This window comes from Branchiostoma lanceolatum, chromosome 7 (assembly GCF_035083965.1).
Source record: "Branchiostoma lanceolatum isolate klBraLanc5 chromosome 7, klBraLanc5.hap2, whole genome shotgun sequence".
Lineage (NCBI taxonomy): Eukaryota > Metazoa > Chordata > Leptocardii > Amphioxiformes > Branchiostomatidae > Branchiostoma > Branchiostoma lanceolatum.
In genome coordinates, this window is record NC_089728.1 from 15,946,017 (window position 1) to 15,971,836 (window position 25,820).

At 38.9% G+C, this 25,820-nt stretch overlaps 2 protein-coding genes across 2 annotated transcripts in view; both read left to right on the forward strand.

Moving 5' to 3' along the window:
* The first annotated feature begins 90 nt into the window (after positions 1 to 90).
* Positions 91 to 11,536, forward strand: LOC136437886 (craniofacial development protein 1-like). Its single transcript, XM_066432456.1, has 9 exons — positions 91 to 181; positions 587 to 672; positions 1,662 to 1,782; positions 1,911 to 2,148; positions 2,644 to 2,744; positions 3,159 to 3,317; positions 3,847 to 3,922; positions 4,466 to 4,551; positions 11,038 to 11,536. The coding sequence occupies exons 2-9, from the start codon at positions 612 to 614 to the stop codon at positions 11,132 to 11,134; spliced, it is 939 nt and encodes a 312-aa protein (XP_066288553.1). The 5' UTR covers positions 91 to 181; positions 587 to 611; the 3' UTR covers positions 11,135 to 11,536.
* A 6,342-nt stretch (positions 11,537 to 17,878) lies between these two features.
* LOC136437888 (breast cancer anti-estrogen resistance protein 1-like) overlaps positions 17,879 to 25,820 on the forward strand; it is a 42,828-nt gene continuing 34,886 nt past the window's right edge. Inside the window, exon 1 of the mRNA XM_066432458.1 lies at positions 17,879 to 18,322. Coding sequence (XP_066288555.1) covers positions 18,308 to 18,322 — 15 coding nt within the window. The 5' untranslated portion in view covers positions 17,879 to 18,307. The remainder of the gene's footprint in view (positions 18,323 to 25,820) is intronic.

Here is a 25,820-nt window from a genome sequence, read left to right on the forward strand (position 1 = left end):
AGCCTACTAATTGATAAGAAAGTACAAATAAGATGTACTCTGTTTATTCTTAAGACCTTATATACAGGCTGTATACAATATATAGAAGGCCAGCTACAAATGGTTTTTGCCTTGGGTGGGCAGCACGTTTCATTTACCTGTAAAACGTGAAATAAAGAACGTCACAGCGAGATTCTAACAGGTGAGATCTGCTAGATCTTTGTGATTTCTGAAAGAGTATTCTTTCTAGATTACTAGTGTACAGTCTGACGGCTGTTTAATCAGATTAGTCGTGATGACAATGTTGTAGATGTCAGTTTTGACATTTGATGCGTCACTAAAACACTGTAACAGTTAACTGTTATGTTGTGACTCGTTATTTTTTGCATAACGTGAACGTTTCGTACAAGATAACATTGGTGTTAGAAAGTTATATGATCTAAAGTATGATTTCCCAGATGCTTAACTCTAAAATGTTTTGTATTTTATATCATAACGGCACAATTTGTATTTGAAGAGGAAACAGATTTTATAGTTTCATGTAACGTTACTACATGAATGTAATGTTGTGATGTTATATTTATGGTGTTAGTTTATGTTTCAAGAGAGGAGAGTGAATACTTGCCACCACCATGAGTGACTCTGAAGACCAGTTCTCCTCAGACAGCGAAGATGAAGATTATGTACCATCAGGTAGGTGGAAACTAGTACATGTACTAGTATGATGTACCTCTGCCAGTGTTTTCAACAGCATTAGTGCTTGCCTCAGCATGTTGGTCACTACGTGGTTATCAAATCAAATCAATCTTGATCTTGCAAACTGCAAATAATTCATGCACTGTAATAAGTTGTACAAATATGCATTAACTCTCTCCCTGCTGCCTAACTCTGTAACCAGTACAGAATGGGGTGCCAAATGGCTACTTCAGTTTTCTAAACGTTAAACGCTCATATAGCATTTAATACTGTGAGTGTGAACAGGGGAATGTTAGGATTGTAAAGATGACCGATTAGCCATAATTTTTGTTAGTCATTAATGTCAAAATGAAATTCAATGGTACGTGGAATGATTGACACTGAGAAACCTTGATCTGGGTTCAGTCCATGTTCTAATACTGTATAATGATTCCTGTAAGATTTATGTTTGAAAAAGAGTCAATGTTAGATTTCCAAGGTATAGTTGTTGTCGACAACCAAGTGGCTTTTTCCACCAATATTTCTTCAACTTCGACTTCAACTTTAAGTGAACCCCCAGATGACCCCGTGAGGAGCAAAGTAGGGGGGAGGAGGTCCCTGGCTAAGGCGGGCAGGCCTCCAGCCTGGTTTAGAACGTCTAGATCTCAACTGTGGGAGACAGCACAATCGGGCACAATCCATTCAGGTGTTGTTCGGGGAAAAAATGAATATTTGTAGGCGTCTGTACGGGCAATACTGACCGACGGAGGCCATATATATGTACGGGCGTGGATATTTTGATATTTTAGTTGGTGGCTTCCCCGGGTGAGCCCCTGTCACCTGTCATCTTCCCCAGGGCAATTCTGATTGGTTCACATTGCACTACAGCATACATGTAGATGCTGCTGTTTATAGATGTGTTCCCAAACATGAAGTATTTACATATAAACAGGGATAGTTAATGTTTTGTCTGATGAAACTATTCACGGATATATTTGTCGTCACAGGCGGTGAGATCAGTGAAGACTCAGAACAAGAGGGTGAGGAAGAAGACGGAGATTTCAGGCCATCAGGAAAGAAGGCTGGAAAAAAGGGACAGAAGAAAAACAAATCTAGTCTTCCTGTCAGGTCAGTTCACTGTTGTTTAACTAATGACTTTGAACATACACTTATCAAATGAAGAATAGATTCTGTCTAAGATCTATTTCTATCTTGGCATGTGAACATTGTGACAAAAGTCTTTTTTACTGTTTTAGACAAAGCAAACGTGGAGTCCAGTTTGCAAACGAAGAAGAAGAAGACGAGGAAGATAAACCAGGTAATGAAGAAGAAGAACAGGAGGAGACAAAAGAAGAACTAGAAAAACCTCAGGTGAAGGAAGAAGTAGAGAAGAAGAAGGCTGATGACTTGTGGGCCAGTTTCCTTAAGGATGTGGGAGGACCACCGGCACGGCCCAAGACATCTTCAGCAGGAGCGCTGGGGAGCCTGTCACAGGTAGGGAAGTAGAGAGATTGTGAAATAGATAATTGTAAAAGAAATGGCATTGCCCCTCTGTGTATGGCAGTTTCATTTTCGTTGTATATGTTGATGGCTGGGCAGTCTTCGGAACCTGTCCCTCTGTCCCATGATGGAAATTTACTTGTTGGGATTCATATATGTGTAGATTTTAACCTGTCCATCCTAAAATCTGAACTTCATGACATGAAATTGATGAAAAATGTATTTTGCAAGTTTAAAATGACAGATTTAACAATGAAAATTAACAAAATGGGCTATTGAACAATGAACGGGACAGAAAGAAAAAAAAAACCCTGCTGACAGCCCTGGAGACAGCCCTTTTTCAGTGACATTTGGAGGAAGACTGTCATTAGGTTGCAGTCATGAATATAAGTGCCAGTAGTACCATGGCAGCCAGTTTGTGGGGCACAGTGATGACTGGTATCTAGAGTGACCAATAGCACAATGAATTGTAACCTTTTCCCCCTGCAGAAGACCAGCAGTGTGGCTGCCTCTACCTCCACGACTCAGACCAAACCCAAGTCCAAAGTCACAGTAACAAAAGTGTACGACTTTGCTGGGGAGGAAGTCAAGTAAGACTTTACATGATCTATAACTGTTTTACCATGTGGAAAAGAGTTGGATCTATACAGTATAAGACTTTGTATTTGTACTTTTCGAATACATTCTTTGTTCTGTATAATTTTAAATGTATGTTTAAGTGATTTGACATTTTGTAACATCTTTTACGATGTGGAAAATGATTTAATCTACACAGTCTCATGGGTTGTATTTGTACTTTGCAAACACTTGTCTTCAGTGTAAATCCTTTTTTTTTATATAAAAAAACATTGACTGCCTTGCAAAATGTTATGGAAGGACAATGATATATGTATTGGCAGACCTACAAAAATTCCTAGCTCCTCCATGGTGTCTGTGTGCTGCAGTACTGATACTTCTCTCTAGGGGGCTCTGTTGAGCAGTGCTTGTGTATCTTTGCTTTGCAGAGTGGCAGAAGAGGTGGATGCAGACTCCATAGAGGCCCAGTGTGCTCCTCATCCCTCTGATGAGAAGACCACAGACAACAGCAGTACCAGCAATGTGCCTGTACCACAGCAGTCCAGTAGTACCGCTGTGCCCAGACCTGGGGGTTCTACAGTCACAGGGTAAGGCCTAGGGGAAAAAAATGTTTTTCCGTTTTTCCGACCAACCCTTGAAAAAAAAAGCCAACCATAGCCTTTTTTTTTGCACCTGGCAAGGAACAAACAATTTTCGATCTGAGTGACAAAAATTCAAAACAGAATCAAAGAAGCCTTGCCAATTTCCTTGAAAACTTCCTGTATTTCACACTCAGTGATTAACAGCTGATGTAGCAATACGTAGTAAACATTGTATTGTTTTGTTCAATGTATATCTGTTTGAAAACAATATACCAGTGTCCTGATGCATTCCAGTTTTGTAATGTTAAACTGTATTTGTTGGATCACTACGGCCAGAATCTAAAAGAAAGGAAAGAAGAAAAAAACACAAGCCGTCTTCTTATTGGTCTATCACGTAACCCTGGTCAAGTTTAAAAGACAACACCAGGAATGTGTAATAAACTTTGCGAAAAATCTACCTCGCAAAAAAGAATGTTAAAAATGTAGTGATGGTCATTGAATTGTCAAGTGAAGAAATGTTTTGTTGTCCTTACAGGGTTAAGAGACCAGCCGGCGGAGGGTTGGGGAGCGTGCTCAGTAAGATCGGCAAGAAGCCCAAAATGAGCACCTTGGTAGGTCAAGGTTCAAGGTCATTTGGGTCGTTTGTTATGACTATGTTCTCAGCACTCATGGATTCTTTCTGCAAGCATTAATTACATGTGATTTTTATGAATGTCAGATGTAGAAAGATTCTGTGCTACTGTAGATATAAGTCTGCTTACAAAATAGAATTTGACGGTCTCATTCATGTATTACTCTGAGTGGGTACTAGAGTACCTACCTAAAAAGTAAATGGCTGCATGAACATGTCTTTATGGTGGCGTGAAATTTCCGTTTAGCCAGCCCAACTGATCTCAAGCATCAAACTGGTTAAAGCTTGTTTGTTTCCGAAGAAATTAGCAGGTCAAGTTTGGCAACAGCGTGCTAGGTTCGAAGTGCACAGTCCTGGGTTTTGAGTGGTGCGGTTGTATGCTTACAGGTAGAAAGTGCATTTCCCGTAGTTTCATTATGAACGCACCCATGTAAAACACATGCCCATGTAAAACATGTATTATAACATAGAATTCAATGGGAAGAAAAAACTCCTGAATGAGACCTACCTTTCCTTCTGACAGGTGAAGTCTAAGATAGACTGGGACAGTTACAAGAAGGAGGAGAAGATAGAAGATGACCTGGCCATTCACAACAGGGGGAAGGAAGGGTAAGGAATACCAAGCATCTTTGTTTTGTTTTCAATCTTGTACTAACTTAAGCTAGTATACTCGTATAGCTATTGTATGTATTCTTTTATAGCATTACATTCTCTAAATGTCATTCATCTGGTTAACTAGTCTGTATAACGCAAACTCCAGCTGTCCGGGGATTTCTGTCCCCTCTTGGGCGGCTATGCGGTTACAGGGCGGCAAGCCGTTACAGGAGCTTGATTGAGTTCAAGCTACTGGTTAACATGTTTTTGTGCTTTCTGAGCAGAATTGCAGTTGATATATCCTCTGCCTTTCGGTCTTTCCCTCAAATCAACTCTCAAAGATAATTAGATTTTCTAGATGATGATATTGCCCATCATTTTATTGGCTTATAATATAACATCTACTGACATAATTCCACCAGGGTACATAATTCTGACACCCTGAAAAGATACGTCCAAACAGATCTCCAACCCAACGTACCCCAGTATAATGCACTCCTGTATATCTAAACTGTGCATACATACCTGGGGGATGCTGCATTAGAGATATCTCAAACCCACTGTTTTTCAAAGTGATTTATGTAACCCGGCGGATGTATGCTAACGCTGGTTATTTTGTTTTCATTAATTTAGTTCATTGACAATTTCTAATGATAATTCCATATAACACGTTCTGCCAAAACATTAATGCCATTTCATTATGCTACTGACATTTTCACAATTGCAACTTTAAAGGAATGTAGGCCATTTTACACTCACAAAAAAATCTGTCCTACAATGGGTCACGCGTCAATCGTGTAAATCGACCCTAAATTGATAGAACAAAAGTTTAGAGACTTTCATTATTTTTCATATAATCACACGTACATGTACAGAATCTAATGTTACGTCCGTATTAGGATTACATGATATTTCAGACAATATGATGATATTTAGACTACTGTACAGTTCTGATTGTTTTTAGCAGTCCCGTATGTTTTGTCTTGTTCTTTGAAAAGTCCAGACTTTTAAACATTGCTGTAGTGTTACATGGTGTCATACATGTTCTGCATACAAAACACATTACTGTAATCCTTGATTTTTTAACAATAGCTTTGTTTTAGCAACTTTCACAGTCACTAGTTGACTGCTGAAATTCCATTATCGCAAATGTTTCGTAGACTTTCATTTGAGACAGTGATGTTTGTTCGGCCGTTAGAATCAAATGCTGTTAACTACTGTAAATGCAGAAATATTCGCGATGGTTTTATGTTCGTAGTTTTCATGGCGACCGTTTCACTGCAAACTTAAAACCACCGCGAACATTTTTGTCCAATACTGTAGCAGTACTGTAAATACGCCGTTGTTATTTTGCGCTAAGGCGAAAAATGGAGTGTTTGCAGTGGTTTAAAGTTTGCGGCAGCGCTGTAGTCACATACTGCTTCAGTATTGGACAGAAACATTCGCGGTGATTTTAAGTTTGTGGTGAAACGGTCGCCACAAAAACTGCGAACATAAAGCCACTGCGAACATTTCTTCATTTACAGTATGTGACTGTAGCGCTGCCGCGAACTCAAAACCACCGCAAACACTCCATTTTCACCTTAACGCGACATAAAAACACAAACTTAAATGCATTTACAGCACTCCCTTTCTCCCCCCAACGCTAAAATTGCTGACAGCAACACTAAACGGATTTACAGTACTGTACACCAGCTGCCTGATTAACACACTACCACCCGACTAATCCCAACTAATATCCAGCAGACAGATTTTCTAAATGCCAAGTCCAACAAGACATGAATCATCCTAATCATATCTTGCTAACCTAATCATGCTGGGCAGTTTGAAAAGAAACTGTTGGTTGTGATCAGGGCTATTATCTTCGAAAATTCGCTTTTGGGTGCATGTCTGTCTGTCTATGGACCCCAAAACACCCCAAAACATAACCTTCTTGGCAAAGGTAATTAGGATTGTTAATTACATGTACTAGACCATTCATGCTTCTGAAAGGATAATGCATGTAAGCATGTTATGAGTTAATGAACTTCAATACAATACAACTGCTTTACCTACCTAATGAACCTTATGAGATATTTTGATCCTTAGTTTTCCCATGGCTGAGGTTGGCATGTTAATGCACACAGGAATGTGACAGGGTAAGGTATAGAATGTAAATATGACAGAAGAACAGCTGTAATATTTCCATAATCTTACTTCATTAGCTGCTGCTTTTGCCAAGAAGGTTGTGTTTTCGGGAGCATGTGTCTGAGCGTGTATCTGTCATGCCTGGGTGGATATTTGCGTATGTGGCTGTGTAGTGAAAAAACCTTGAAACAATTAGATTTTGGGCCCCCTAGCAGCTTTCTATGGTACTGCAGCAGAACGTTTGGTTTTGATATCTCGTGTTCCGGACAAGATATGGTAGGTGTTGGCAAAATGAAGAAACGATTTTGGGCCCCCTAGCGGCTTTTTGATGTTACTGCAGCTGAATTTCTGGCTTTGATAGTTCGTGTTTTGGACATACGATGGTCATGATTTTGGGTGGTATAAAGCTTTTGTGGTCGGGAAGAATCGACATAGGTTTAGGCCCTCTAGCAACTTTCTTTGGAACTGCAGGAGCATTTTTCTGGACTGCAAAATTTGGTGCTTGATCTTTGGTATTCTACATGTAAATCATAAGGCACGCACCAAAAGTGTGCTATTAGTTAAAACTTTCCACATACCTATTTCACTCACTACCTGGTCATCTCTTTGTTAGTACATGTAATATAATGAATTAAAATGGTTTAAACAACAAGCTTCACACACTTTTCCACCGGTATATTATTCTAAAATAACTGTTCATTACTGAGATTTTTAATCACACACAGGAGCATGGCAGATTGTAAACGAGTGTGTCATTAGTGAAAATAGAATCATAGTACTGATAACAATTCCTAAGGGACACTGTACTGAAATCAAATGTGCCATTAACTACACAGTCTTTCTCTGTCATAATCCAAAGATTGCTGTTCTAACACAACTAGTCTATTGTTCCCGCTTCCAGCTTTAGTCTGTAAGAACAAATGGCATGTGCCATGATTGTTTAGCTAGACAGATGTTGGTACATTGGATGGCATATGGTAGGGGTTATACCAGCTTATGTTCCACTGTTGCCCTGGGGCAGATATTATATCCTGGTTAGGCCTAGAAAAAAAAAATCTGTGTTTCCGGTTACATGACTGACCCTAGCAAAAACCTGTAGGTCCTAGCCTTTTTTTGTCAACCTTAAGCAATAGCCTGGAGTCCAGCCTTGTTAGCTTTGGTCCGCTACCAATGTCGCTACCGCCAACAAAACGTAGCGACGTTGGGAGCGGACCAAAGCTATAACAAGGCTGGACTCCAGGCTACTCTAGCAAGGGACATAGACTTTTCAATCTTACATCTATGGGATGAAAATTGAATCCAAGAGGTCATTCAAATTTTTTTACAGACTTTATTTTTCGCACTTTTTCATCAGATTAAGGCTTCCAACAGTTGATATAGGAATGAATGAATGAATGAATGAATGTGTAGTGAACATTGTACACTTGTACTTCTTTGTTCAGTTTATTATTATGCCTGTGTTTGTACAATGTAGATCTATATATTCTGTACAATTACAACATTACAACAAGTACCAGTGTCCTAATGTATTCCAGTTTTACATTGTCAAACTGTATTTGTTGGATCGCTTTGGCTGAAATCTAAAGAATTCCCCTGCCTACCAACCCTAATTTTTTAAAGACAGTAACTGGAAACACAGCATTTTTTTCCTTAGGCCTTAGATGGATATCTAAGTACTTAAAGAGACGAGTTATTCCCATTGAATAACTACCAGGTGATGCGTGAAATTTAGACATAAGCTTCCTGTTTGGCAGACAGCAACACATACTCGATTGTACAACGTTAATTAAGCTCATAGATAGACTGCACTGTTTTGGTATTTAAGTACCCGAACCTCAATTTTGGACAGTAACATAACAGAGATGATATATACATATCTAAACATGCAAAACATCTAGAAGCTCTGCTGATACATAAATTTATACATTCTTGGGTGCTTAGACATTCTGATATTTGTCTGGAAAGTTAAGATAATATAACTACTAAACATCTTCTTGCCATGCTGTTTTTATATCTTAATACCTTCAATCTAGACTGGTATTTGTAGGATTTCTTCGTCATGTTGTTTGAAATACAGTTGGATGCTTTGACCAAAATAATACAAAGATTAGACTCCTTGCGATTTCTTAAGCGCAGACAGATATGTCTTTGTATTGATGTGCTTTAAAAGGACTTTACCAGGACTGTCTCCGACTTAAATTTTTGTTCACCCCACTCATGGTTTGGGAGCCCACGTTGTTGATTTTCATCTGTCATTTTCAGCTTACACAAATAAATTTTCATCAGTTTCATGTCTTAAAATAAATTTCCATCTCGGGACAGAGGGACAAGTCCTGGAGACAGCCCTAGACTAGAGTTTGAATACCCTCAAGCCAGGTGGTCACTCTACTATCATCTTTTTACTTCTCGTGCTTTGTTATACTTATCCTGTCTGTTGTGTTAAAACACAACCCTCCAGGCAAATCTGCAAAATAAAGCAAAAAAGATTATAGTTATTGATAAACTATGGCATATGAATTTCTTGTATGATTGCCAAACCTTCAACAGAAATTGAATAAAAAGACTCCTTGTATGCAACCACCAAGTTGAACCTGATGAAATTATTCACGGATTTAACTGAAATATTTTGAAAGAAATGCTTTATGATAACCTGTAATAATTTTTTTAAAGAAACAATGGTATCATATTTGGTATGTCCCATAACTGCCCAAATATGGGACATTTGTTATAACAGTTGTTCTTCCAGGCTGTTCTAATATGCATACATTAAATTTCAATAATGTTTATGCCCCCCTCCCCCATAATTTTCATCACTTCACAATAAACTTTAGTTGAGTACTTTGTTGGCACCTGACACTTCTAAACTGCCCACCCTTCATTTAACAACCTATGAATTATCGCTCGCGGAACTCCCTTATAATCAAAAGTCCATATCTTATCTCATTCAGCGTGACTTTTCCTGAATACCTGGTGCCATTCTGCAGTTAATGAGGTGTAGAGGGTCACTCCATTAACATTTTAATCCATTAGAGAGAGGATTGGTTATGGTCGCAGACCACAGTATTTCGCCTATAGGGATTTGCATGGTTAAGGATCCCAAAGTGAGAAGCTTCGAGGCTTGAAAATTTATAGTAAGGTGCACAATTAGGGACCCAGATTTTGATATATTTGACTTCAAGGTTCAATCTACAAAATGTCTGCAAAATGAGCTTGAATTTACTGGCTCGTTCTCTTTTAAAAACCAACTCACAGTAGTCGGGCGGTAACAATATTCAGGTGTGAATCCAAGCCAACCGAACAAACATCGTAATACAACTCGTACAGTCTCAAAACTAACGTATTCCTGTGCAATTCACCACAATTTCAGCCTCGCTAACGTGCACAGAAGAAAAACTACGGCCTTTTCAAGCAATGTGACGCACTACTTCATACCCAAACTAATATTGGGGACGGGGGTCAGCCATTAATACTCTGTTGTGCGACCTTATCAGGGAGGTGGGGAGGGGGGCAGTTTGGTCGAGACCCCTGTGCAATGCAGTGTGCAGTGATAAAAGTTCCCCGATGTCCACAAATTGACATGTTTGCATAGGAATGACTGGAAACTGTTCATGTATGCAAACTGATGGAAGTTGGACCAGGGCTTGGGTACTGTAAGTTCATTTACTTTTGCAGCAGTTTTATGAGGGAAAAGGAGATTTTTAGAATAACGGTTGAAAAAATGATGTAATACAGTTACGTAGTGATACATTGGAAATGCATGTTCGCAGTAACTGCAAAAAGGATGGGAACAAAATCACTGCGAAAGTTTAAAGATTTACACCAAAGATGTTTTTTTCTTGCAATTTATCCACTGCAGAGTAGAGGGAATGTTTGACACTTAAAGTTTGTAAAATCTATTCAACTTCAATCCCTCATTTCAGCTTGTAGCTGACTGTAATATTAAGTTGTCAGGAAATATAAAAGAATGCTGGTTACTTGGAATTCAAAATGGGTAGCACTGTGCATGGCTTCCAATTTCAACATAATGCCATTGAAATGTAAAACATGAAAATCATGCATATAGTTAAGTAAACAAAGTATTAACATCTACTAACATAATTCCCCCAGGGTGCATAATCCCGCCAGTGATACATCCAAACAGATCTCCATCCCAACGTTCCCCAGTATAATGCACTCCTGTATATCTAAACTGTGCAAACCTGGGGGGTTCTGCACTAGAGATCTCTCAAACCCACTGTTTTTCGAAGTGGCAGATTTTTGTAACCTGGCGGATTAATGTCAATGCAGGTTACACTGTATGTTATCGAGATGATTGTAAGAGCCCTTGTTTTTTGTACACATTTTCTGACAGGAATTTCTGTTGTATATTTCCAGTTACTTGGAGAGACAGGCCTTCTTACAGAGGACGGACCTGCGTCAGTTCGAGGTGGAACGCAACATGAGGATGGCCAATCGGAACGTGCCAAGATAACACCTGTCCAATCCAACAACTGTCCAATCCAACGACTGGTTACAATCACTTTGGAAAGACTCTGGGAATTTGGGAAATCTCACTAGAGTTAATTCAACATTACCGCGGTGGCATTCGTTTACATTTGTTTACATTTTCGAAACCCTTTATAACAATTATTATCTATTTGTTTCAGGCACTCACTGGCCCATAGTTAAGCAATATATACACAGCAACATAACCTTAATACATACAAAACAAACAAAAATCAATTCTATATATACAGCCGTTATAGAGGTTTGTGAAGTATGTGTAGCGATAGAATGACTTAAGTACAGACTGAACAATGGCGTTAGATGAGTGGAAAAGACGGTAAACAAAAGATGGTAAACAAAACAATCTAACTTGAGATAAGTAAATTTTTTTTTAAATTCTAACGTTTGTTTATTGGCATTGTAAATATTTTCTACAGTGTTCCAACAAGTTAGAAATATTTCTAATATTGAATACAACATGTATATTGTTTTTATCAGTTTCTAAAATGTTGGAACATGAGTTTACCATTTGTTCTAACATGTTGGAAAATGTTCTAACTTTTTGTAAACATTGGAACATTTTGTAAATGGGTCAGTGGGCTGAGAAAAAAAACAATTCCAAGCCTAAATGTAGAAAATTAGATTTTTGCATGTCTATTAGAAGAGAAAGTTTCTCCCAATATAATAGTGTTATTATTGTGGTCATTACTATACACATTAACAAATATTTAACTTAAAAGTTATCCAGCTTTCTCAAATCCCCAGTTTCTTTCCAACTCAGAAATGACCAGGGTTTACTGTCTGACAGTTCAACTTGTATTCAATTTTCAACTGTACTTTTATCATTTTGTATGAATGTTATGTGATTTTGTAATTTCGTAGCATTTTTGTATACAACTTAAGAAGTGAACCTGCCTGAATGTTTGAAAATTATGAAATTTGAAACACACAGTTTAAGTCATGTACTGGGAATATAACAATCACTAACAATGTGTACAAAGGTTGATATGTTAGCATGTCTTTAATCTCTTAGAGATTGATATGATAACAATAAATGATTATTGCCAGCAATATTCACAGATTCAATAGTTAGATTGCAGTCAAACCTGTACAAGTGGCCACCTTTACATAAGGACCACCTGGCCAACATGACTTCTTTTTGGTGGTCCTTTAGATATTTTTTCCCCATTGACACAAGCTTTAAGAATCCTGTCTATAGTGACCACCTGTTCACACAGATTTTATTGGTCCCCTGAGTGGTCTTCTTGAACAGTTTAGTTTGACTGTAGTATGACATTGTCTTTGAGACACCTCTATAAGATTGTGACTTGAGTAAGGTCCTTTGCAAGTGCTCAAAACCAAACATAATGGGCTAAATGCTATGTGATACTACAGCACTTTTCCTTCTGTCAACAAGATTCACATGACCCATGGAAGTCACAGGAAACTAGAAAACAAACTGGCAATTTTCAGACCCTTAAAACAAGCCAGCACATGTTACTGCTTGCCAGGAATACTTTTTTTTCTACTAGATACTGTCGCTCCCCTAACAAATTAGCTGAAAGGTATTATTCCAAGATTCTGTATCATTAGTCCACAGTAAGGTGTACTTTGGCAATTTTGTGAATGAATACTGTTGCCAAATGTGTGTTTGCACATGCAACCATGAAAGAAACCAAGGACATTATATTGAAGAAAAATATCATTCTTTTTACCAATCAAATGGATGAATAGTAAAAAGACTTAAGAATGTGTATGTTTAGAAGAAAAGGTTTCCTTGATGTAGTAGCATCTTCATAAAAACGCAATTCACATTCCATAGGTTTTTTTGACTAAATAAAGTTAAAAGTCTGATATTTTTACTGATAAGGAATGTATAGGTAAAGATACGACTTACAAAAAAATACAAGCTCAGTCATGTATCATGTATGTGAAACTCCTGGAAAATAGAACTAGCTTTTCAAATGAAATGGTAGTGTAATATGAGTAAGTAAGTCTATCTAGACTACATTGTTCTTGTAAGACCAGGAGTGTAAAAATGTTTTGGGAGCTCGACACATTGTGCAAGAGTAACATTTTGTGAAATGTATGTTAAACTGGTTTTAAGATCATGGCATTTACTAATTCTATTCAACAACAAGGCATAGAGTAGAATTGAACAATAAAGCTTTTTCAGTAACGTCAGTCAAAGAAAATTAAGTACATGTCATTGATTTTGATGAGCTAGTTGCCCTGATGTTTGATTGATTTATGGTGTAAGCATTGTATAATAGGACTTTTTAACCTTCTCCCTGCTGCCTAACTGTAACCAATTGGAATTTGGGTGCCAAATGGCTACTTCAGTGTGCTAAAGGTTAAGTTTGGAATGACTCATCAAGACTGATATTACACTGCTTTTGTGTTAAATGTATGGTTTTCTTTGTTATCTTTTGATATCAAAACAATCTTTAGAAGTGAGATGGCCAGTTTACATTAGTTCTTAATCCAGGATTATTAGGGATTAGAGCGAAATCATAGCTATGATACACACAGACAAATTATTAATCATTTGTAATAATTATCGTCTACAAGCCAGACGCAATGTATATTACTATTCATCTACATTGTGTATTATATCTCTTTTTCATTTGCTTTCATAGCTGTGATTTATGCAGAGAGTATGCTGTACTTTGTAACATACATTAAGTTTTTTTCTGCTGGATAGAACATATACATGTAACACTGGTGTAGGAAATAGTTGCAAATTGCCTTTGCAAATGTTGGCCACTCTTAAGTGGGTATCTTGGACTTGCAGCATGTTGGCGACCTCCTTGCAACCGTACCAAGCGATTTGATAGAGCCCTAAACGAATTTCATCGATAAAAATGAATCTTTTTAGACTTTGTGTGTTTTATTGTCTTTTTCACCCTACTTGTACGTTTTGAATGATATTCCCAATATAGAGTCAAGGGTAACACAAATCCAATTCAGGACGCAGTGACGCCAAAATGCCTCAATCCAGTGAGATACCCACTTAACCTTCTCAAGGTCATGTCATGTCTTTACAGGACACTATCTCTTCATCTTAAAGTGGCTGTTTTGCCGTTTTGCAATTTTATTGTAACAGCCAACATGAATCAATGGATTTGTGTTATAGCCAATAAAGTCAGTTCAAGCAATAACACACATCTTATTGTCACAGCTATATTCTCCACATAGCAGATTTTGTGTGCCTGGGGAAATAAATTTCATAGGACAATATTGGATCACGTAATATCTCCTTGCAACATAGTTTTCTTTTGTTATCGTTATTAACTAGGGCTACCTTTTGGCTCATAATACACCTTTTTGCATTGACATCTTTTTGTGCTGGGTCGACCATTAGGCCCGGAAACCGACCCAGTTCATAAAGAAGTCAATGCAAAGAGTGTACTGTAATTCTTGTTTCTTTCACTGTAACTTAATGTTCACTGTTTTCAAGGTCATCTCTGTACCATGAACTTATCATCACCGTAAAAAAACCTGTTGTAATTATTTATGATTCCTTCACACATCCGTTCTGTAAATCACTTGCCACCACCGTGAAGTTTAAGTTCAGTGAAAATGTCTATTTTCATTACACGGTGAAATTTTGCTGCCGTGAAGATAAAGTGAATTACAGTATCATAAGCCTAAAAAAGGCCCAGAGAGCCTTCTATGGAGGCTAAATAAAAAACTTGCGCGAAGCAAGTCGGTCTGGAAAGCTGTTTACAACAAATGGGCCATGCTTCTGCCTAAATTTGGGCAAGAAGGGATCCAGTACTCTACCTGGGTTACCAATTAGTGAGCCATTAGCTGATTGGGTTATGGCCTTGATTCAATCACACAAATTGTGGTGAGAAGGCAAACATGCTGGGGGGGTGGGGTGATGAGGTAAGTGTCTGGGTCCATTTTAATGGAGGAAACGTTGGGATAGGGCATGTCTGGGGTAGGTTGAATGCACAATAAAAAGAATTGTGTATTGATACAATGTTTACAGTATTAACCTAGGGATGTACCATTGAAATATGGGAGACAGCATAATCAGAAAAATTGCTTTTAAGAAAAGGTTAAACGTTACAATCTTTCACCTTAACATCTGCTTGGGAATAAAAAAAACTTATGGGATAGGGCATGTCTGGGGTGGGTTGAATAGGGGCGGACTATTACAATAAAAAGAATTGTGTGTTGATACAATGTTCACAGTATTTACCAAGTGTATTTACCAATTGAAATATGGGAGACACAGCATAATCTGTGGAAATGAGGGAAAGAAAATTAGAAACTACTAGTACCTGTTGTTTCGATGTACCATTGAAATATGGGATACAGAATAATCTTTGACGAAAAAATGGAAAGAAAATTGCTTTGGAGGAAAATTAATGGAAAACGTTACAATATTTCACTTTAACATCTGCTTAGAGATAAGAAATTACCTGTTGTTGGTAAAGGACAAATAAACACGTTTTATTGTTCAAATCCCATTTAACCCTCTTTCTACTGAGGTATTCTGTTGGCCCCGATGATTAGTAATTAGTTATATCATAATATTGGTTACGTTAGCAAACAAGGGGTTAAAACCTGGAAACGGCAAACGTCGCGACTTTAGTACGCACTACACATGTTTCTAATGTCAATCATTCTACATCAGCTAGCTAATGTTTTCTAAAGAATCTAGTGATGAGTAAAAAGGAAACCCTTTTCACCAAGTAATGCACGGAACAATACCTTGTTATTGTACAGTTTTCATAGGTGGTATCCTGTTACAACACCTGCAAGAAAGAACTTCTGTTTGTAGACAAAGTATTCTATGTCTTCCTCAAAATGATGTTCCTGTTCACTGTGACTGATTCAATAGAAACTAAAAACAACGCGAAATATGAACATGGTGTTTTCTTTCCGAAAACGGAGAACAATGGACGAATTACGTTTAGGAAACCACACAGTTTATGGCCTTGTAAGGTGCTTCACCTAAGTTTTTTATGAATAGTTTCTAGGTAGACGCGTGGGCGGGTATATGGCGAAAGTAGTGCGTACGTGGTAACTGAAATGAAATGGCAATGAAATGCGTGTAGGAAATCACACATTTTGTGGACATGGCAGGTACTTCACCTAAGTTTTTTTTAATGAATAGTTTCTAGGTAGACGTGTAGGTGGATTTGTGGCGAAAGTATCATCGCGGCGTACGTGCAAGGATATTATATAATGTCCTTGGTACGTACAAGGAGGTTTAATCAGATTTGACTTTAAACCTTCTTGGTAGGTGGCAACTGGCACTTTATGAAATGTGTTAATGAAAGTACGCTAACCAACGATTGTTTACAAGCAAAAGAGATAATAAACGCTTGCAAGAAATTGACAATTCCAGACTGCGTTTTTCAATGCTTTATTTCATTACTACAAATTAATTTCTTAATGACCTTAATGATCATAGCCTTGGAAAAGACTAAACTATTGTCTGGTGAATACATATGCAGGATGCCAGTGTGTTTATGTGATTTCTCCTGGGCCCGAAGCTTTATTTGTTTGAGTACTCCCATATGCTCGTACAGTTTAATTCAATTATACCAACCCCGTGCTGTCAAAAGCAATGTTTATGATAGGACGCAAAACGCTATATAAAGAAAGGAAACCTGTAAAAGTTTGTTAGTTTTGTTGCCACATGTGTTCTTTGTCTGAAAAAAAATTTCTTTGTGGAGGAAAAACACTTTTTTCGTGACGCTTTTAGAATGTAGAACGTCCAGTCTTTAAGATTCTTGTTCTTGTTTCTAATAATATTGTGTGTGATTGGACCAGAAGAGAGAAACGGGACAATAATTCGATCAACAATATGCATTGTCAGTCTCCAGATTTAAGAAAAAGTGATGCCAAAAAGAATAGGGACTATGAAAATGGGAAGAAAGAAGGAAAGCGGGGCTTTTCTACTAGTCAAGGACAACGACCTAGAGTATCGTACGTGTACGTGTGTGTTTCTGAGAACGGGTAGTGGCTTGTGCACTGTGACAGCCTTGTTTGCGGGTACACAGTGGCATATTTGACTGCATTATGTCATGCTATCGAGTCCCAACCTTTCACCGCAAACTTCCTGTTTTGATTCTTCTTTCACGCGTATACACCTTGTTGTTGTTCAAAACCATGTTTGCGAACGACATCATTAGAACATTCAAACGAAATGAACTGTGAGTTTTTTGGCAGTCCGATGCAGTGGCCCAATCCCTCGTCTTCCTGTAAAAAGTGAAAACGGGAATAGAGCTTCGTCACGAACACAAACGCCAAGAAAGAAAAGTAAGTCTCTCGCATTATACCTCTTTATCTAAACACGCCTACTCGTTATACAGCCAAATTTGGGAAGAAGACCTTTACTCACCTGAATGACGCAAGGCATTCGATAATCAAATCTTAGGTGACGTCATTAGCAGGGCGCTGATTGGTCAGCTTGCGCGCCAATAGACACACATCCGGGTCTCAGGGGAGGAATGTCCTGAAAATAATTATGCAAATTTCAAACCAAAGGGAGGAAAGACTACAGTTGGGAAACGTGAAAGAAAGTCCCTAAATACCCCTTTTTGTCCCCTCCGAACATATTCTATGCCAAATGATGACATATTTTTATATTTTGTAAAATAAGATAAGTAATTCAGGTCAAAATTTTCCCTTGATTACCTTTAGTTGTCCAAATATGGCGACGGAATACGGAAAAGTTTAGAAGTGTGGAGTAAAGCGACGTCCTCCTTGTAAGGATTTCCAGCCGTGCGAGCTGTACAGTCAGTTTGGGTTTGAGGCAAAGGCGGGTCTAGGTTGTTGTGTCCGACTTGGCGAGGCAGGAAACTTGCCGGACAGCTACTTTTCCTCGCCCCTTACGCCCCCGGACAAGCCGAGAAACAGCAGACACGGCGACTGGAAATGTCTCTCGGACAGTGTATTGCTTCTACAGCGGCGTGACCATTTACTGAAGCCGTGTTTTTGTGTGTGTCGGATTTATATTCCCTCTTGGACACTGAAAGTTTACCACCAGGACTCGACCGAAGGATTCATTCTATTCCTGGACTGTTTCTGGTTATTTCTGGACGAGGAAAAGTCTTCAGAGTTGCCAAGGAGATTCTACTTTTGGTATATTTAAAGGAGAAGCTAGCTGTGGCTAGCTGGAAGCAAGGCTTGGATCATGACATCTGCTCCGGTAAGTGTAGCCGCACATGTCTACAAAACAACAGGGCGGTTTGAATGACCTAGAAGAAAAGAGACTGTCTCTTGCCGATTTACATTTGACTGGCGTTGTCCTGCCTTTGTGTGAATCCTCTTGATTCACAGCCGTCTGTTTTGACAAAAACTCAAGCCACTATTATCCTGTTTTTCACTGGTTTTCGAGTTTTAAAAAAGCTGTTGCTTCAGCATCGCCAGCAACGGTAGAAGTCAAAACTTTAGGGTGGGGAGGGGGGCAGACATATCCAGTTGTAAACAAACTCTACCGTTTCTAGAAAATGTTAACAATTCCGTGCTTTTGTGGTTACTTTACACAATTATAGCGGAATTTAATGTATGGTTTATAGAAAATTAAGGATATATATTCCGGAAAAAATGTGTTTTTCTTAGGGGTCTTTCTGTGAATCATAAAGCAAAGGACTTCCCGCCCCACCTCCAGCGATTTCTGGCATTCTGGCCAAGCCTCTACCAGGCCACAGAGGTGGTTGGAAAGAGTAAGAATTGGCCAAAAAATAGACAGAAAAGATATGCAAGAGGACTTAGCTAGGATGGCATATTGGACCCTCCCTCCATAGCCGACCCCCTTAGCATACTATTCACTCAATTTGGCCAGTTTCTACTATTTTTCCAGCCATCTGCGGAGCCTGGTAGAGGCTAATTCTGGTCGACCCTGGCCGTGTTTGGGATTGAGTCAACAGTCCTCGCGCCTGTTTGTAGTGGGCTGGTATGCCACTCCGGGGGGAACAGTCCTCTCTTCCTGTGTGGGAAGTCGTTTTCACCACTCAATCCTTGCCAACAGTACCCCACCTTCTCAAAACCTACTAGTCACTGACTCTTGACAGTCGTCCAGACATTTTCCTGTCTCTCCTTTCTAACCTTGACTCTCAGGAAGCTAATATTTAACAGAAGTTCGTTGGGTATTTGTAGATGTGTTCTAACGTCAACATTTCTGGTGAAATGGACATGTACAACGTAATTTTATAACAAATACAGCAACATCAGAATTACTGTTCAGTGTTGCCACTTTGGTGTTATTACTACATATTTGGGGTTGATTCAATTTGGCACACTTATTTCACATGCCCATAACATGATAAACAAAAAAAAGTGTTTACTTTCTCTCCCTGACTCTAAAAATGCCACGCTGCGGCCGAAGGAAAAGATGTCAACCAGAGCATGGACACTGGTTGGTTGGCGACGTTATGCGGATGAAAGATTTCAGATTTATTTTCAGTTTCCATATTTATTTTCAGTTTCCATATGACTAGCCAAGGGAAACATTTTTTTGCCAGAGTACTCCGATTCTGCCGTTACAGTTTTTATGTTTGACAAGTGATGTGCCCACTGACAAAATATTGTAGTGAATCGGAAAATGAATTTCTTTTCATACACAACCAAGACGAATATCCAATGTTCATGCTTTCCTACCGACACCTCTTGGTTGGGTATCAAAGAACTTAATTATACAATTATTTATCAACCTGATGAAACTACGCACGATTGTAACAAATCATTTGTAGTTTTGTAAAGATAATGTTTCATCCTTAGTCATGACCTCGTGCTTGAATGATATTGACTCCCCTATTGTGTTGAATAACGCTCTAAAGGGTAAAAGTAGAGTACTTTACAGTTCATGGCTTTTGTCATAAAAAGGGTCACACTTTTGGGTTTTTTTCAGACATAGGTAAATGCTTCAAACACCACTGGTTTGTCAGACAAGTTTTCTACTTTGCCCCCAAAACAGGAAAGGCTAAATAATAGTCCTGGAAGACGGTAACAAAGCCTCCTCCGGGCACACAGTAGCCCCCTTTTATATCACGTCTCTTTACATGGTCTGGTTCCAAAGCAGACAGCTAGTACCCTCAGGCGAAATCCCACTCTCAATTCATTCTACACAAATGAGATCACCAAGCGAAATGCGCTCCATACCCTTTGCTTTGCGACCGGCTCTTGATCTCATTTCGCATGCAATAACGAGACTGCCCGAAGCCAGCGTGCATGAAATGAGGACTGGGATTTAAAGAGAAATGAATTGAAACATGCCACTAACACTGGGGCATAGATGACAGAATGATAACCCTGTCCAACTAGCCGAAATTGAGGAAAGCTCTCGGCAAAATTGGATAGGACATTATAGAGATATTAGGCTTCATGAAAGGGATCAGAGAGAGGACCAGAAGGTTAGAATGATTAGGATGACACTAATCCAGTGTTCATGGTGGTCATTAGATCATGATAATGATGGCAGTCATGTCTGTCAATACACTAGTTTTTGTACGCAAGCTAACAGGTACTCAAGCAACTGGATAGATTTTGGAAACGATCAGACGTTTCAGGTACCTTTCATCACTGACACTAGTTTTTGTAGTTTAACAGCGGAGAAAATACCAAACTTTCTGTGAATTCCATTTCAAGTATTTTGCTTTGTTGTTGACATAGTTTTTTGTTATAGCTTGAAGCAAACGCTGTTATAAGTTTACCCTTTAGCACACTGAAGTAGCCGTTTGGCACCCAATTCACTATTGGTTACAGAGTTAGGCAGCAGGGAGAAGGTTAAACTTGGCAATGGATAAAGCAAATTGCTGAGAGACAAGTTTAGGGAAGTTTTTGAAATTTTAAAACAGTTATCACTCTTGCAACCTTCTTGAGTTTTTTTGTAGCTTCAAGTCAGTTGCTAATGAATTCATCCTTCAAGGAGTTGAAAAGAAGACTTTGCACAAAAAGCCGCTGTCTCAAGTCCATAAATCGCAGAGAAGAGTCACCGTCAACAAATAGACATGCATGTTTAGACTCCTAATACCACGCTTCAGGTAGCAACCATTGTACAGACCATCCAAACTGATGGAAAACCAGCGCAGTCTGTACCATATACTTCAGCAATGCCAGCTTGACATTGTTCTCAGAAAGTTGGCACAACTTTCTTGCAGCTGCTCAAGTCTCCATGGCAACGGAAGAAAGTCGTGCCCCCTAAGGGGGCAACCAACCCTCCATTGAGTGGGGGTAACAACAGAGTACAGCCTGCACGGTTGTTTGATAGCGACAGTCCCTGTTTTGACTTTCAAATCAGTAAAAGAGGTGAATGGTATACAGCCACATGTGTTGGAGATTATGTATGGTCAGGTGCAAGTGGCACTGAGGGAGTGCCTAGATGGGAGTTACACAGGTGTTGTTTTTGCAGAGTCGCTTTGTGGGGCAAGCCTGCATTGGTAAGATTTGTTGGCTCATTTCTTTAGCTGCTTACTTTTTGGGTACACAGCTGACACATGTTTCATTTTACAGTAGGAAAAGGAATTTGTTTGCCTAACAGGTAGGCTAGGTTTGCATGTGAGAGCTTGAGATCACAACGCATATGGATCCCAAGTGTAAGCCACTGTTGACTTTTATATACTGTAATTCCATTTAATATTGCGGTCTGTAATTTTAGCAAGTAGGGGAAAAGGAGTAGCTCACAGCATTTGATTTTAACGGAGGGAACAAACGTCACTGTCTCAAATGTTAGTGATAAAATATTTGCGATGATGAAATTTTATTGGTTGACTAGTTACCGAATTAAGTTACCGTTAGCAAATCAAGAATTACGGTAGATTATTCTAGATGTGTTGTAGTATCCATGGTAAACAGTGACATCTGTGGGTCAGCTGGGTTGTGCACTGGTGACCACTCATGGGTCAGTGGAGCCACAGTCCAACAGATGTCTACAGTAACAGTGTCCCCCTCTCACACCTGCTCCAAATGAGCCGAAAAGCCAAGCACATGCCAGACCCCTGGCAAGGGTTGGCTGCAAATATTCACAATTTGTCAAACTCAGACACAGGCTCTGTGATGCTGTAAATGCAGAAATGTTTCCGGGGATTTGATCTCGGCAGTAGGGAGAAAATGGAGTGTTTGCAGTGTTTTTTTTTAGTTCGCGTTTGAAACAATAGTAGCGCTTTTCGCAGCGGTTTTTAATAATGTTTGTGAATGTGATAAAGAGTTGTAGTTCACTGTGAAGACCGCAAACATAAAACCACCGCAAAAATTTCTGCAATAACAGTAACTCAAAGTGCTGGCATGCTTTCTTACCTATGAAAAAAAGAAGAATCAATCTAAATAACAAAAACACCACTGTTTCAAAATTACAAAGCACTTTGATTTACATATTACTAATGACAATAAACCTTTAGCTTTTGGTATGTGCCACTTTATTTATAACAAATGTATTTGATTTATTAGTATGTTTTTCTACTTGTGATATACAGTAGTGCTGTAAAGAATTTATGTATTTCATCATTATCATTTCATATATCTAAAACTAGTAAAAGTGCTATAAAATTGGGTGATAAAAATAGAACATGTATCATAATAACCTTTATAATATAATATCATAATGCATTATAAACTGTTCCTGCGCAGAATCTATATGATTACATTAGTAATGATTACACTTCATTGCAGGTGGGGCGTCATTAGTAACATTTAGATTAACAAGATTATCGGCGATATCTCCGAACATATGGTGTCCAGTAGCCTGGCCCGTTTATCGGACTCCGCGCTAAACATTCCCGACATGAATCAATAACCAGAGGGGAAAGATCAGACAAACGTTAATAACCTGTTGTATTTAATCAATCTGTCGTCTAATCTCTTGAGCCTTGGGGGCCAAACATTCCTGTTTTCTTGCTCACCTAGATGTAGTGGCGAAAGTCCCAGATTCTGGACTTGTTGTAACCATAGATGTATCCACAACATATAGATACATATGTGCCGTTTTCCTTGCCAATGTCTCGACAATAACTAACACAAATGAATAGACATAAATGAGGGTCCGCATGGGGGGTCCCGACAACACTTTATGCTTGATTCAGAAGAACCCCATACGTATTACGCTAAAATCAAGGAAGGTGATAATGCAAAATTTGGTAGCCTAGCTAGGAATTACGTGACTATGGCGGCTTTCCCTACGAATTACGGGAAATAGAAATAGGTTGCCTACGCCTTACGGAAAGGAACATGCACGCCCTCATAGATGGGTCGGTGAGTTTTTAGTTTCAACCTATTTTTGTAGTACATTTATTGTACGTAATCTACCATTTTTTTGTGTTGGTACATTGATACCACTTGTGTCTTTTTAACGTCACATAGAAGAATGTCGCACTGCTTGCTTTTTGATAAAGGACTTGATACCGTTGCGCTCCGGACGTGTGGGTACTTGCTTTAGAAGTTGGCTTTGCTAGCGTAAACACTTCAAAAGACGATAGTAATCTTTTCTGCCCCTCCTGTACCCTGTACTGAATTTTGAGATGTCCCCACCCTTATAGCAGTCCTTTAATGTGGTCTTTCTCCTTCAAATTCTTCTCTGTCCCCTTCCCACATCAAAGACCCCAGCCTCTAACAACATTTTGTAGTATCCTGTGGCAGGTTACAAGTAAATACAAAGCAGACTGCTGTCTCTTGCATTGTTTAGAAGAAACAGGGCGGGGTAGACACTCGGTTGTCTCTAGAATCTAAGAGCAGAGCACTCTGAACTCAAGAACCCAAAAGCAGAATGCCCTGAACCTAAGAACTGACTGCAGTATCCGATATCAGAACATTATTGTCTAACATAACTTGATAGATGGTTGAGCGATTTGGGTGGTTCTATGTCAGTGTCCAATGACTGCTAATGCTTTTGTGATGTGATACAGGATTTGGTCTTAAAAGAAAACATTGAGCGGTATATCAGAACATTATAATTATTGTCTAACATAACTGGATAGATGGTTGAGCGATCTGGGTGGTTCGATGTCAGCGTCCAGTGAACGTTAATGCTTTTGTGATGTGATGCAGGATTTGGTCTAAAGAAAAACATTGAGCGTTATAGCAGAACATATTGTCTAACATAACTTGATAGATGGTTGAGCGATTTGGGTGGTTCTATGTCAGTGTCCAATGACTGCTAATGCTTTTGTGATGTGATACAGGATTTGGTCTAAAGGAAAACATTGAGTGTTATATCAGAACATAATCATTGTCTAACATAACTGTATAGATGGTTGAGCGATCTGGGTGGTTCGATGTCAGCGTCCAGTGAACGTTAATGCTTTTGTGATGTGATACAGGATTTGGTCTAAAGGAAAACATGGACCATTATATCGGAACATTATTGTCTAACATAACTGGATAGTGGATAGATGGTTGAGCGATTTGGGTGGTTCGATGACAGCATCCAGTGACTGCTAATGCTTGTGTGATGTGATACAGGATTTGGTCTAAAAGAAAACATTGACCGTTATTGTACACAAGATGTCAAGAGCAAAGGTGACGCTATTAAGCATTCAGGTACAGGTACTTTGCAGGCCTCTCATGTTTTCTCCTCTGAAATACAACAGATCATTTCATTGTCCAAACCTCCACAGTTTCTCATCGCTCAGATTTGATTGGAAAGTACAGTACACTTATGTAACAAACATTCAGTTCTAGAAACAGTAGTCGATCAAGTTTGAAATGAAAATAACATTCAGAGCATTTTGAATTTGTAGAAAATGCGCTTTTAGGAAAATTAGGTGTGTATACAAAATATTCAGTTCTAGAAACATCAGATCAAGTTTGAAATTGCAATAATCATTCAGAGCATTTCAAATTTTGCAGAAAATAGATTTTTTTAGAAATATTGGGATCAAGGCTAGGTCGTCCTAAAACATATGTCAAAAGAGGTGGGGCAGGAAATGACATTGTTTTTTCTCAAGGTTTTTTTTGGGGCCAACAGAAAAACGAACTGCCGACCTCCCTGTAGGCATTCTTGTACATATTTAATCGTCATCAGGACTTGTCGACCTTAACCATTTAACCTCCCAACATTACAGTAAGCTATTGTAGAGTGTACAGGTGTTATACATGTAGGTAATCAATGTACTGTACACTGGGCCTTGTTACCTCCTAGACCTTGGGTACAGATTGGGGGTCTTTATTACTTCAAAGGACTCTATAGTTAGTGGTTATAAGATCAACTTAGCTTGGGCGATCTCAAGGTGTGAGGTCAAACAAGATTCCCAAGTTGAAGGGATTTAGGTAGGCCGAAGGAATCTTGGAATGTGGCGAAAATAAGAAGTCTGAGCCAAGGCATGTGTCCTTCTTGTGTTGCCTTGACTGTGTAGCATGTCAGAATGTTGTTAGCGACAAGCTGCTGTAAGTGGCATTGTTTCAGTTTTTGTCTTGAAGAAGCAAAACATACTAGCTAGCTACGTTGATGAAGGTTAGACATCCAGGTATTAAGATACGCCAAAAATAGTTACTCAAGTAACTGGACAGAATTTCAAAACAGTCAGATGTTTCACTTTAAGACAGCATTCACTATCTTTTGTCAGTGACTAAAGGAAAGAAATGGAGAACCAGATTTTATACCAAAACTCTGAACAACAGTACTACTAGCTAGCTCTTGTGGAGTTTGTGTGGACTGGCTATTAGCTCTTATGGTCACATGGAACGTCATGTTGTATGGAAAACTTCGAGAGACATTG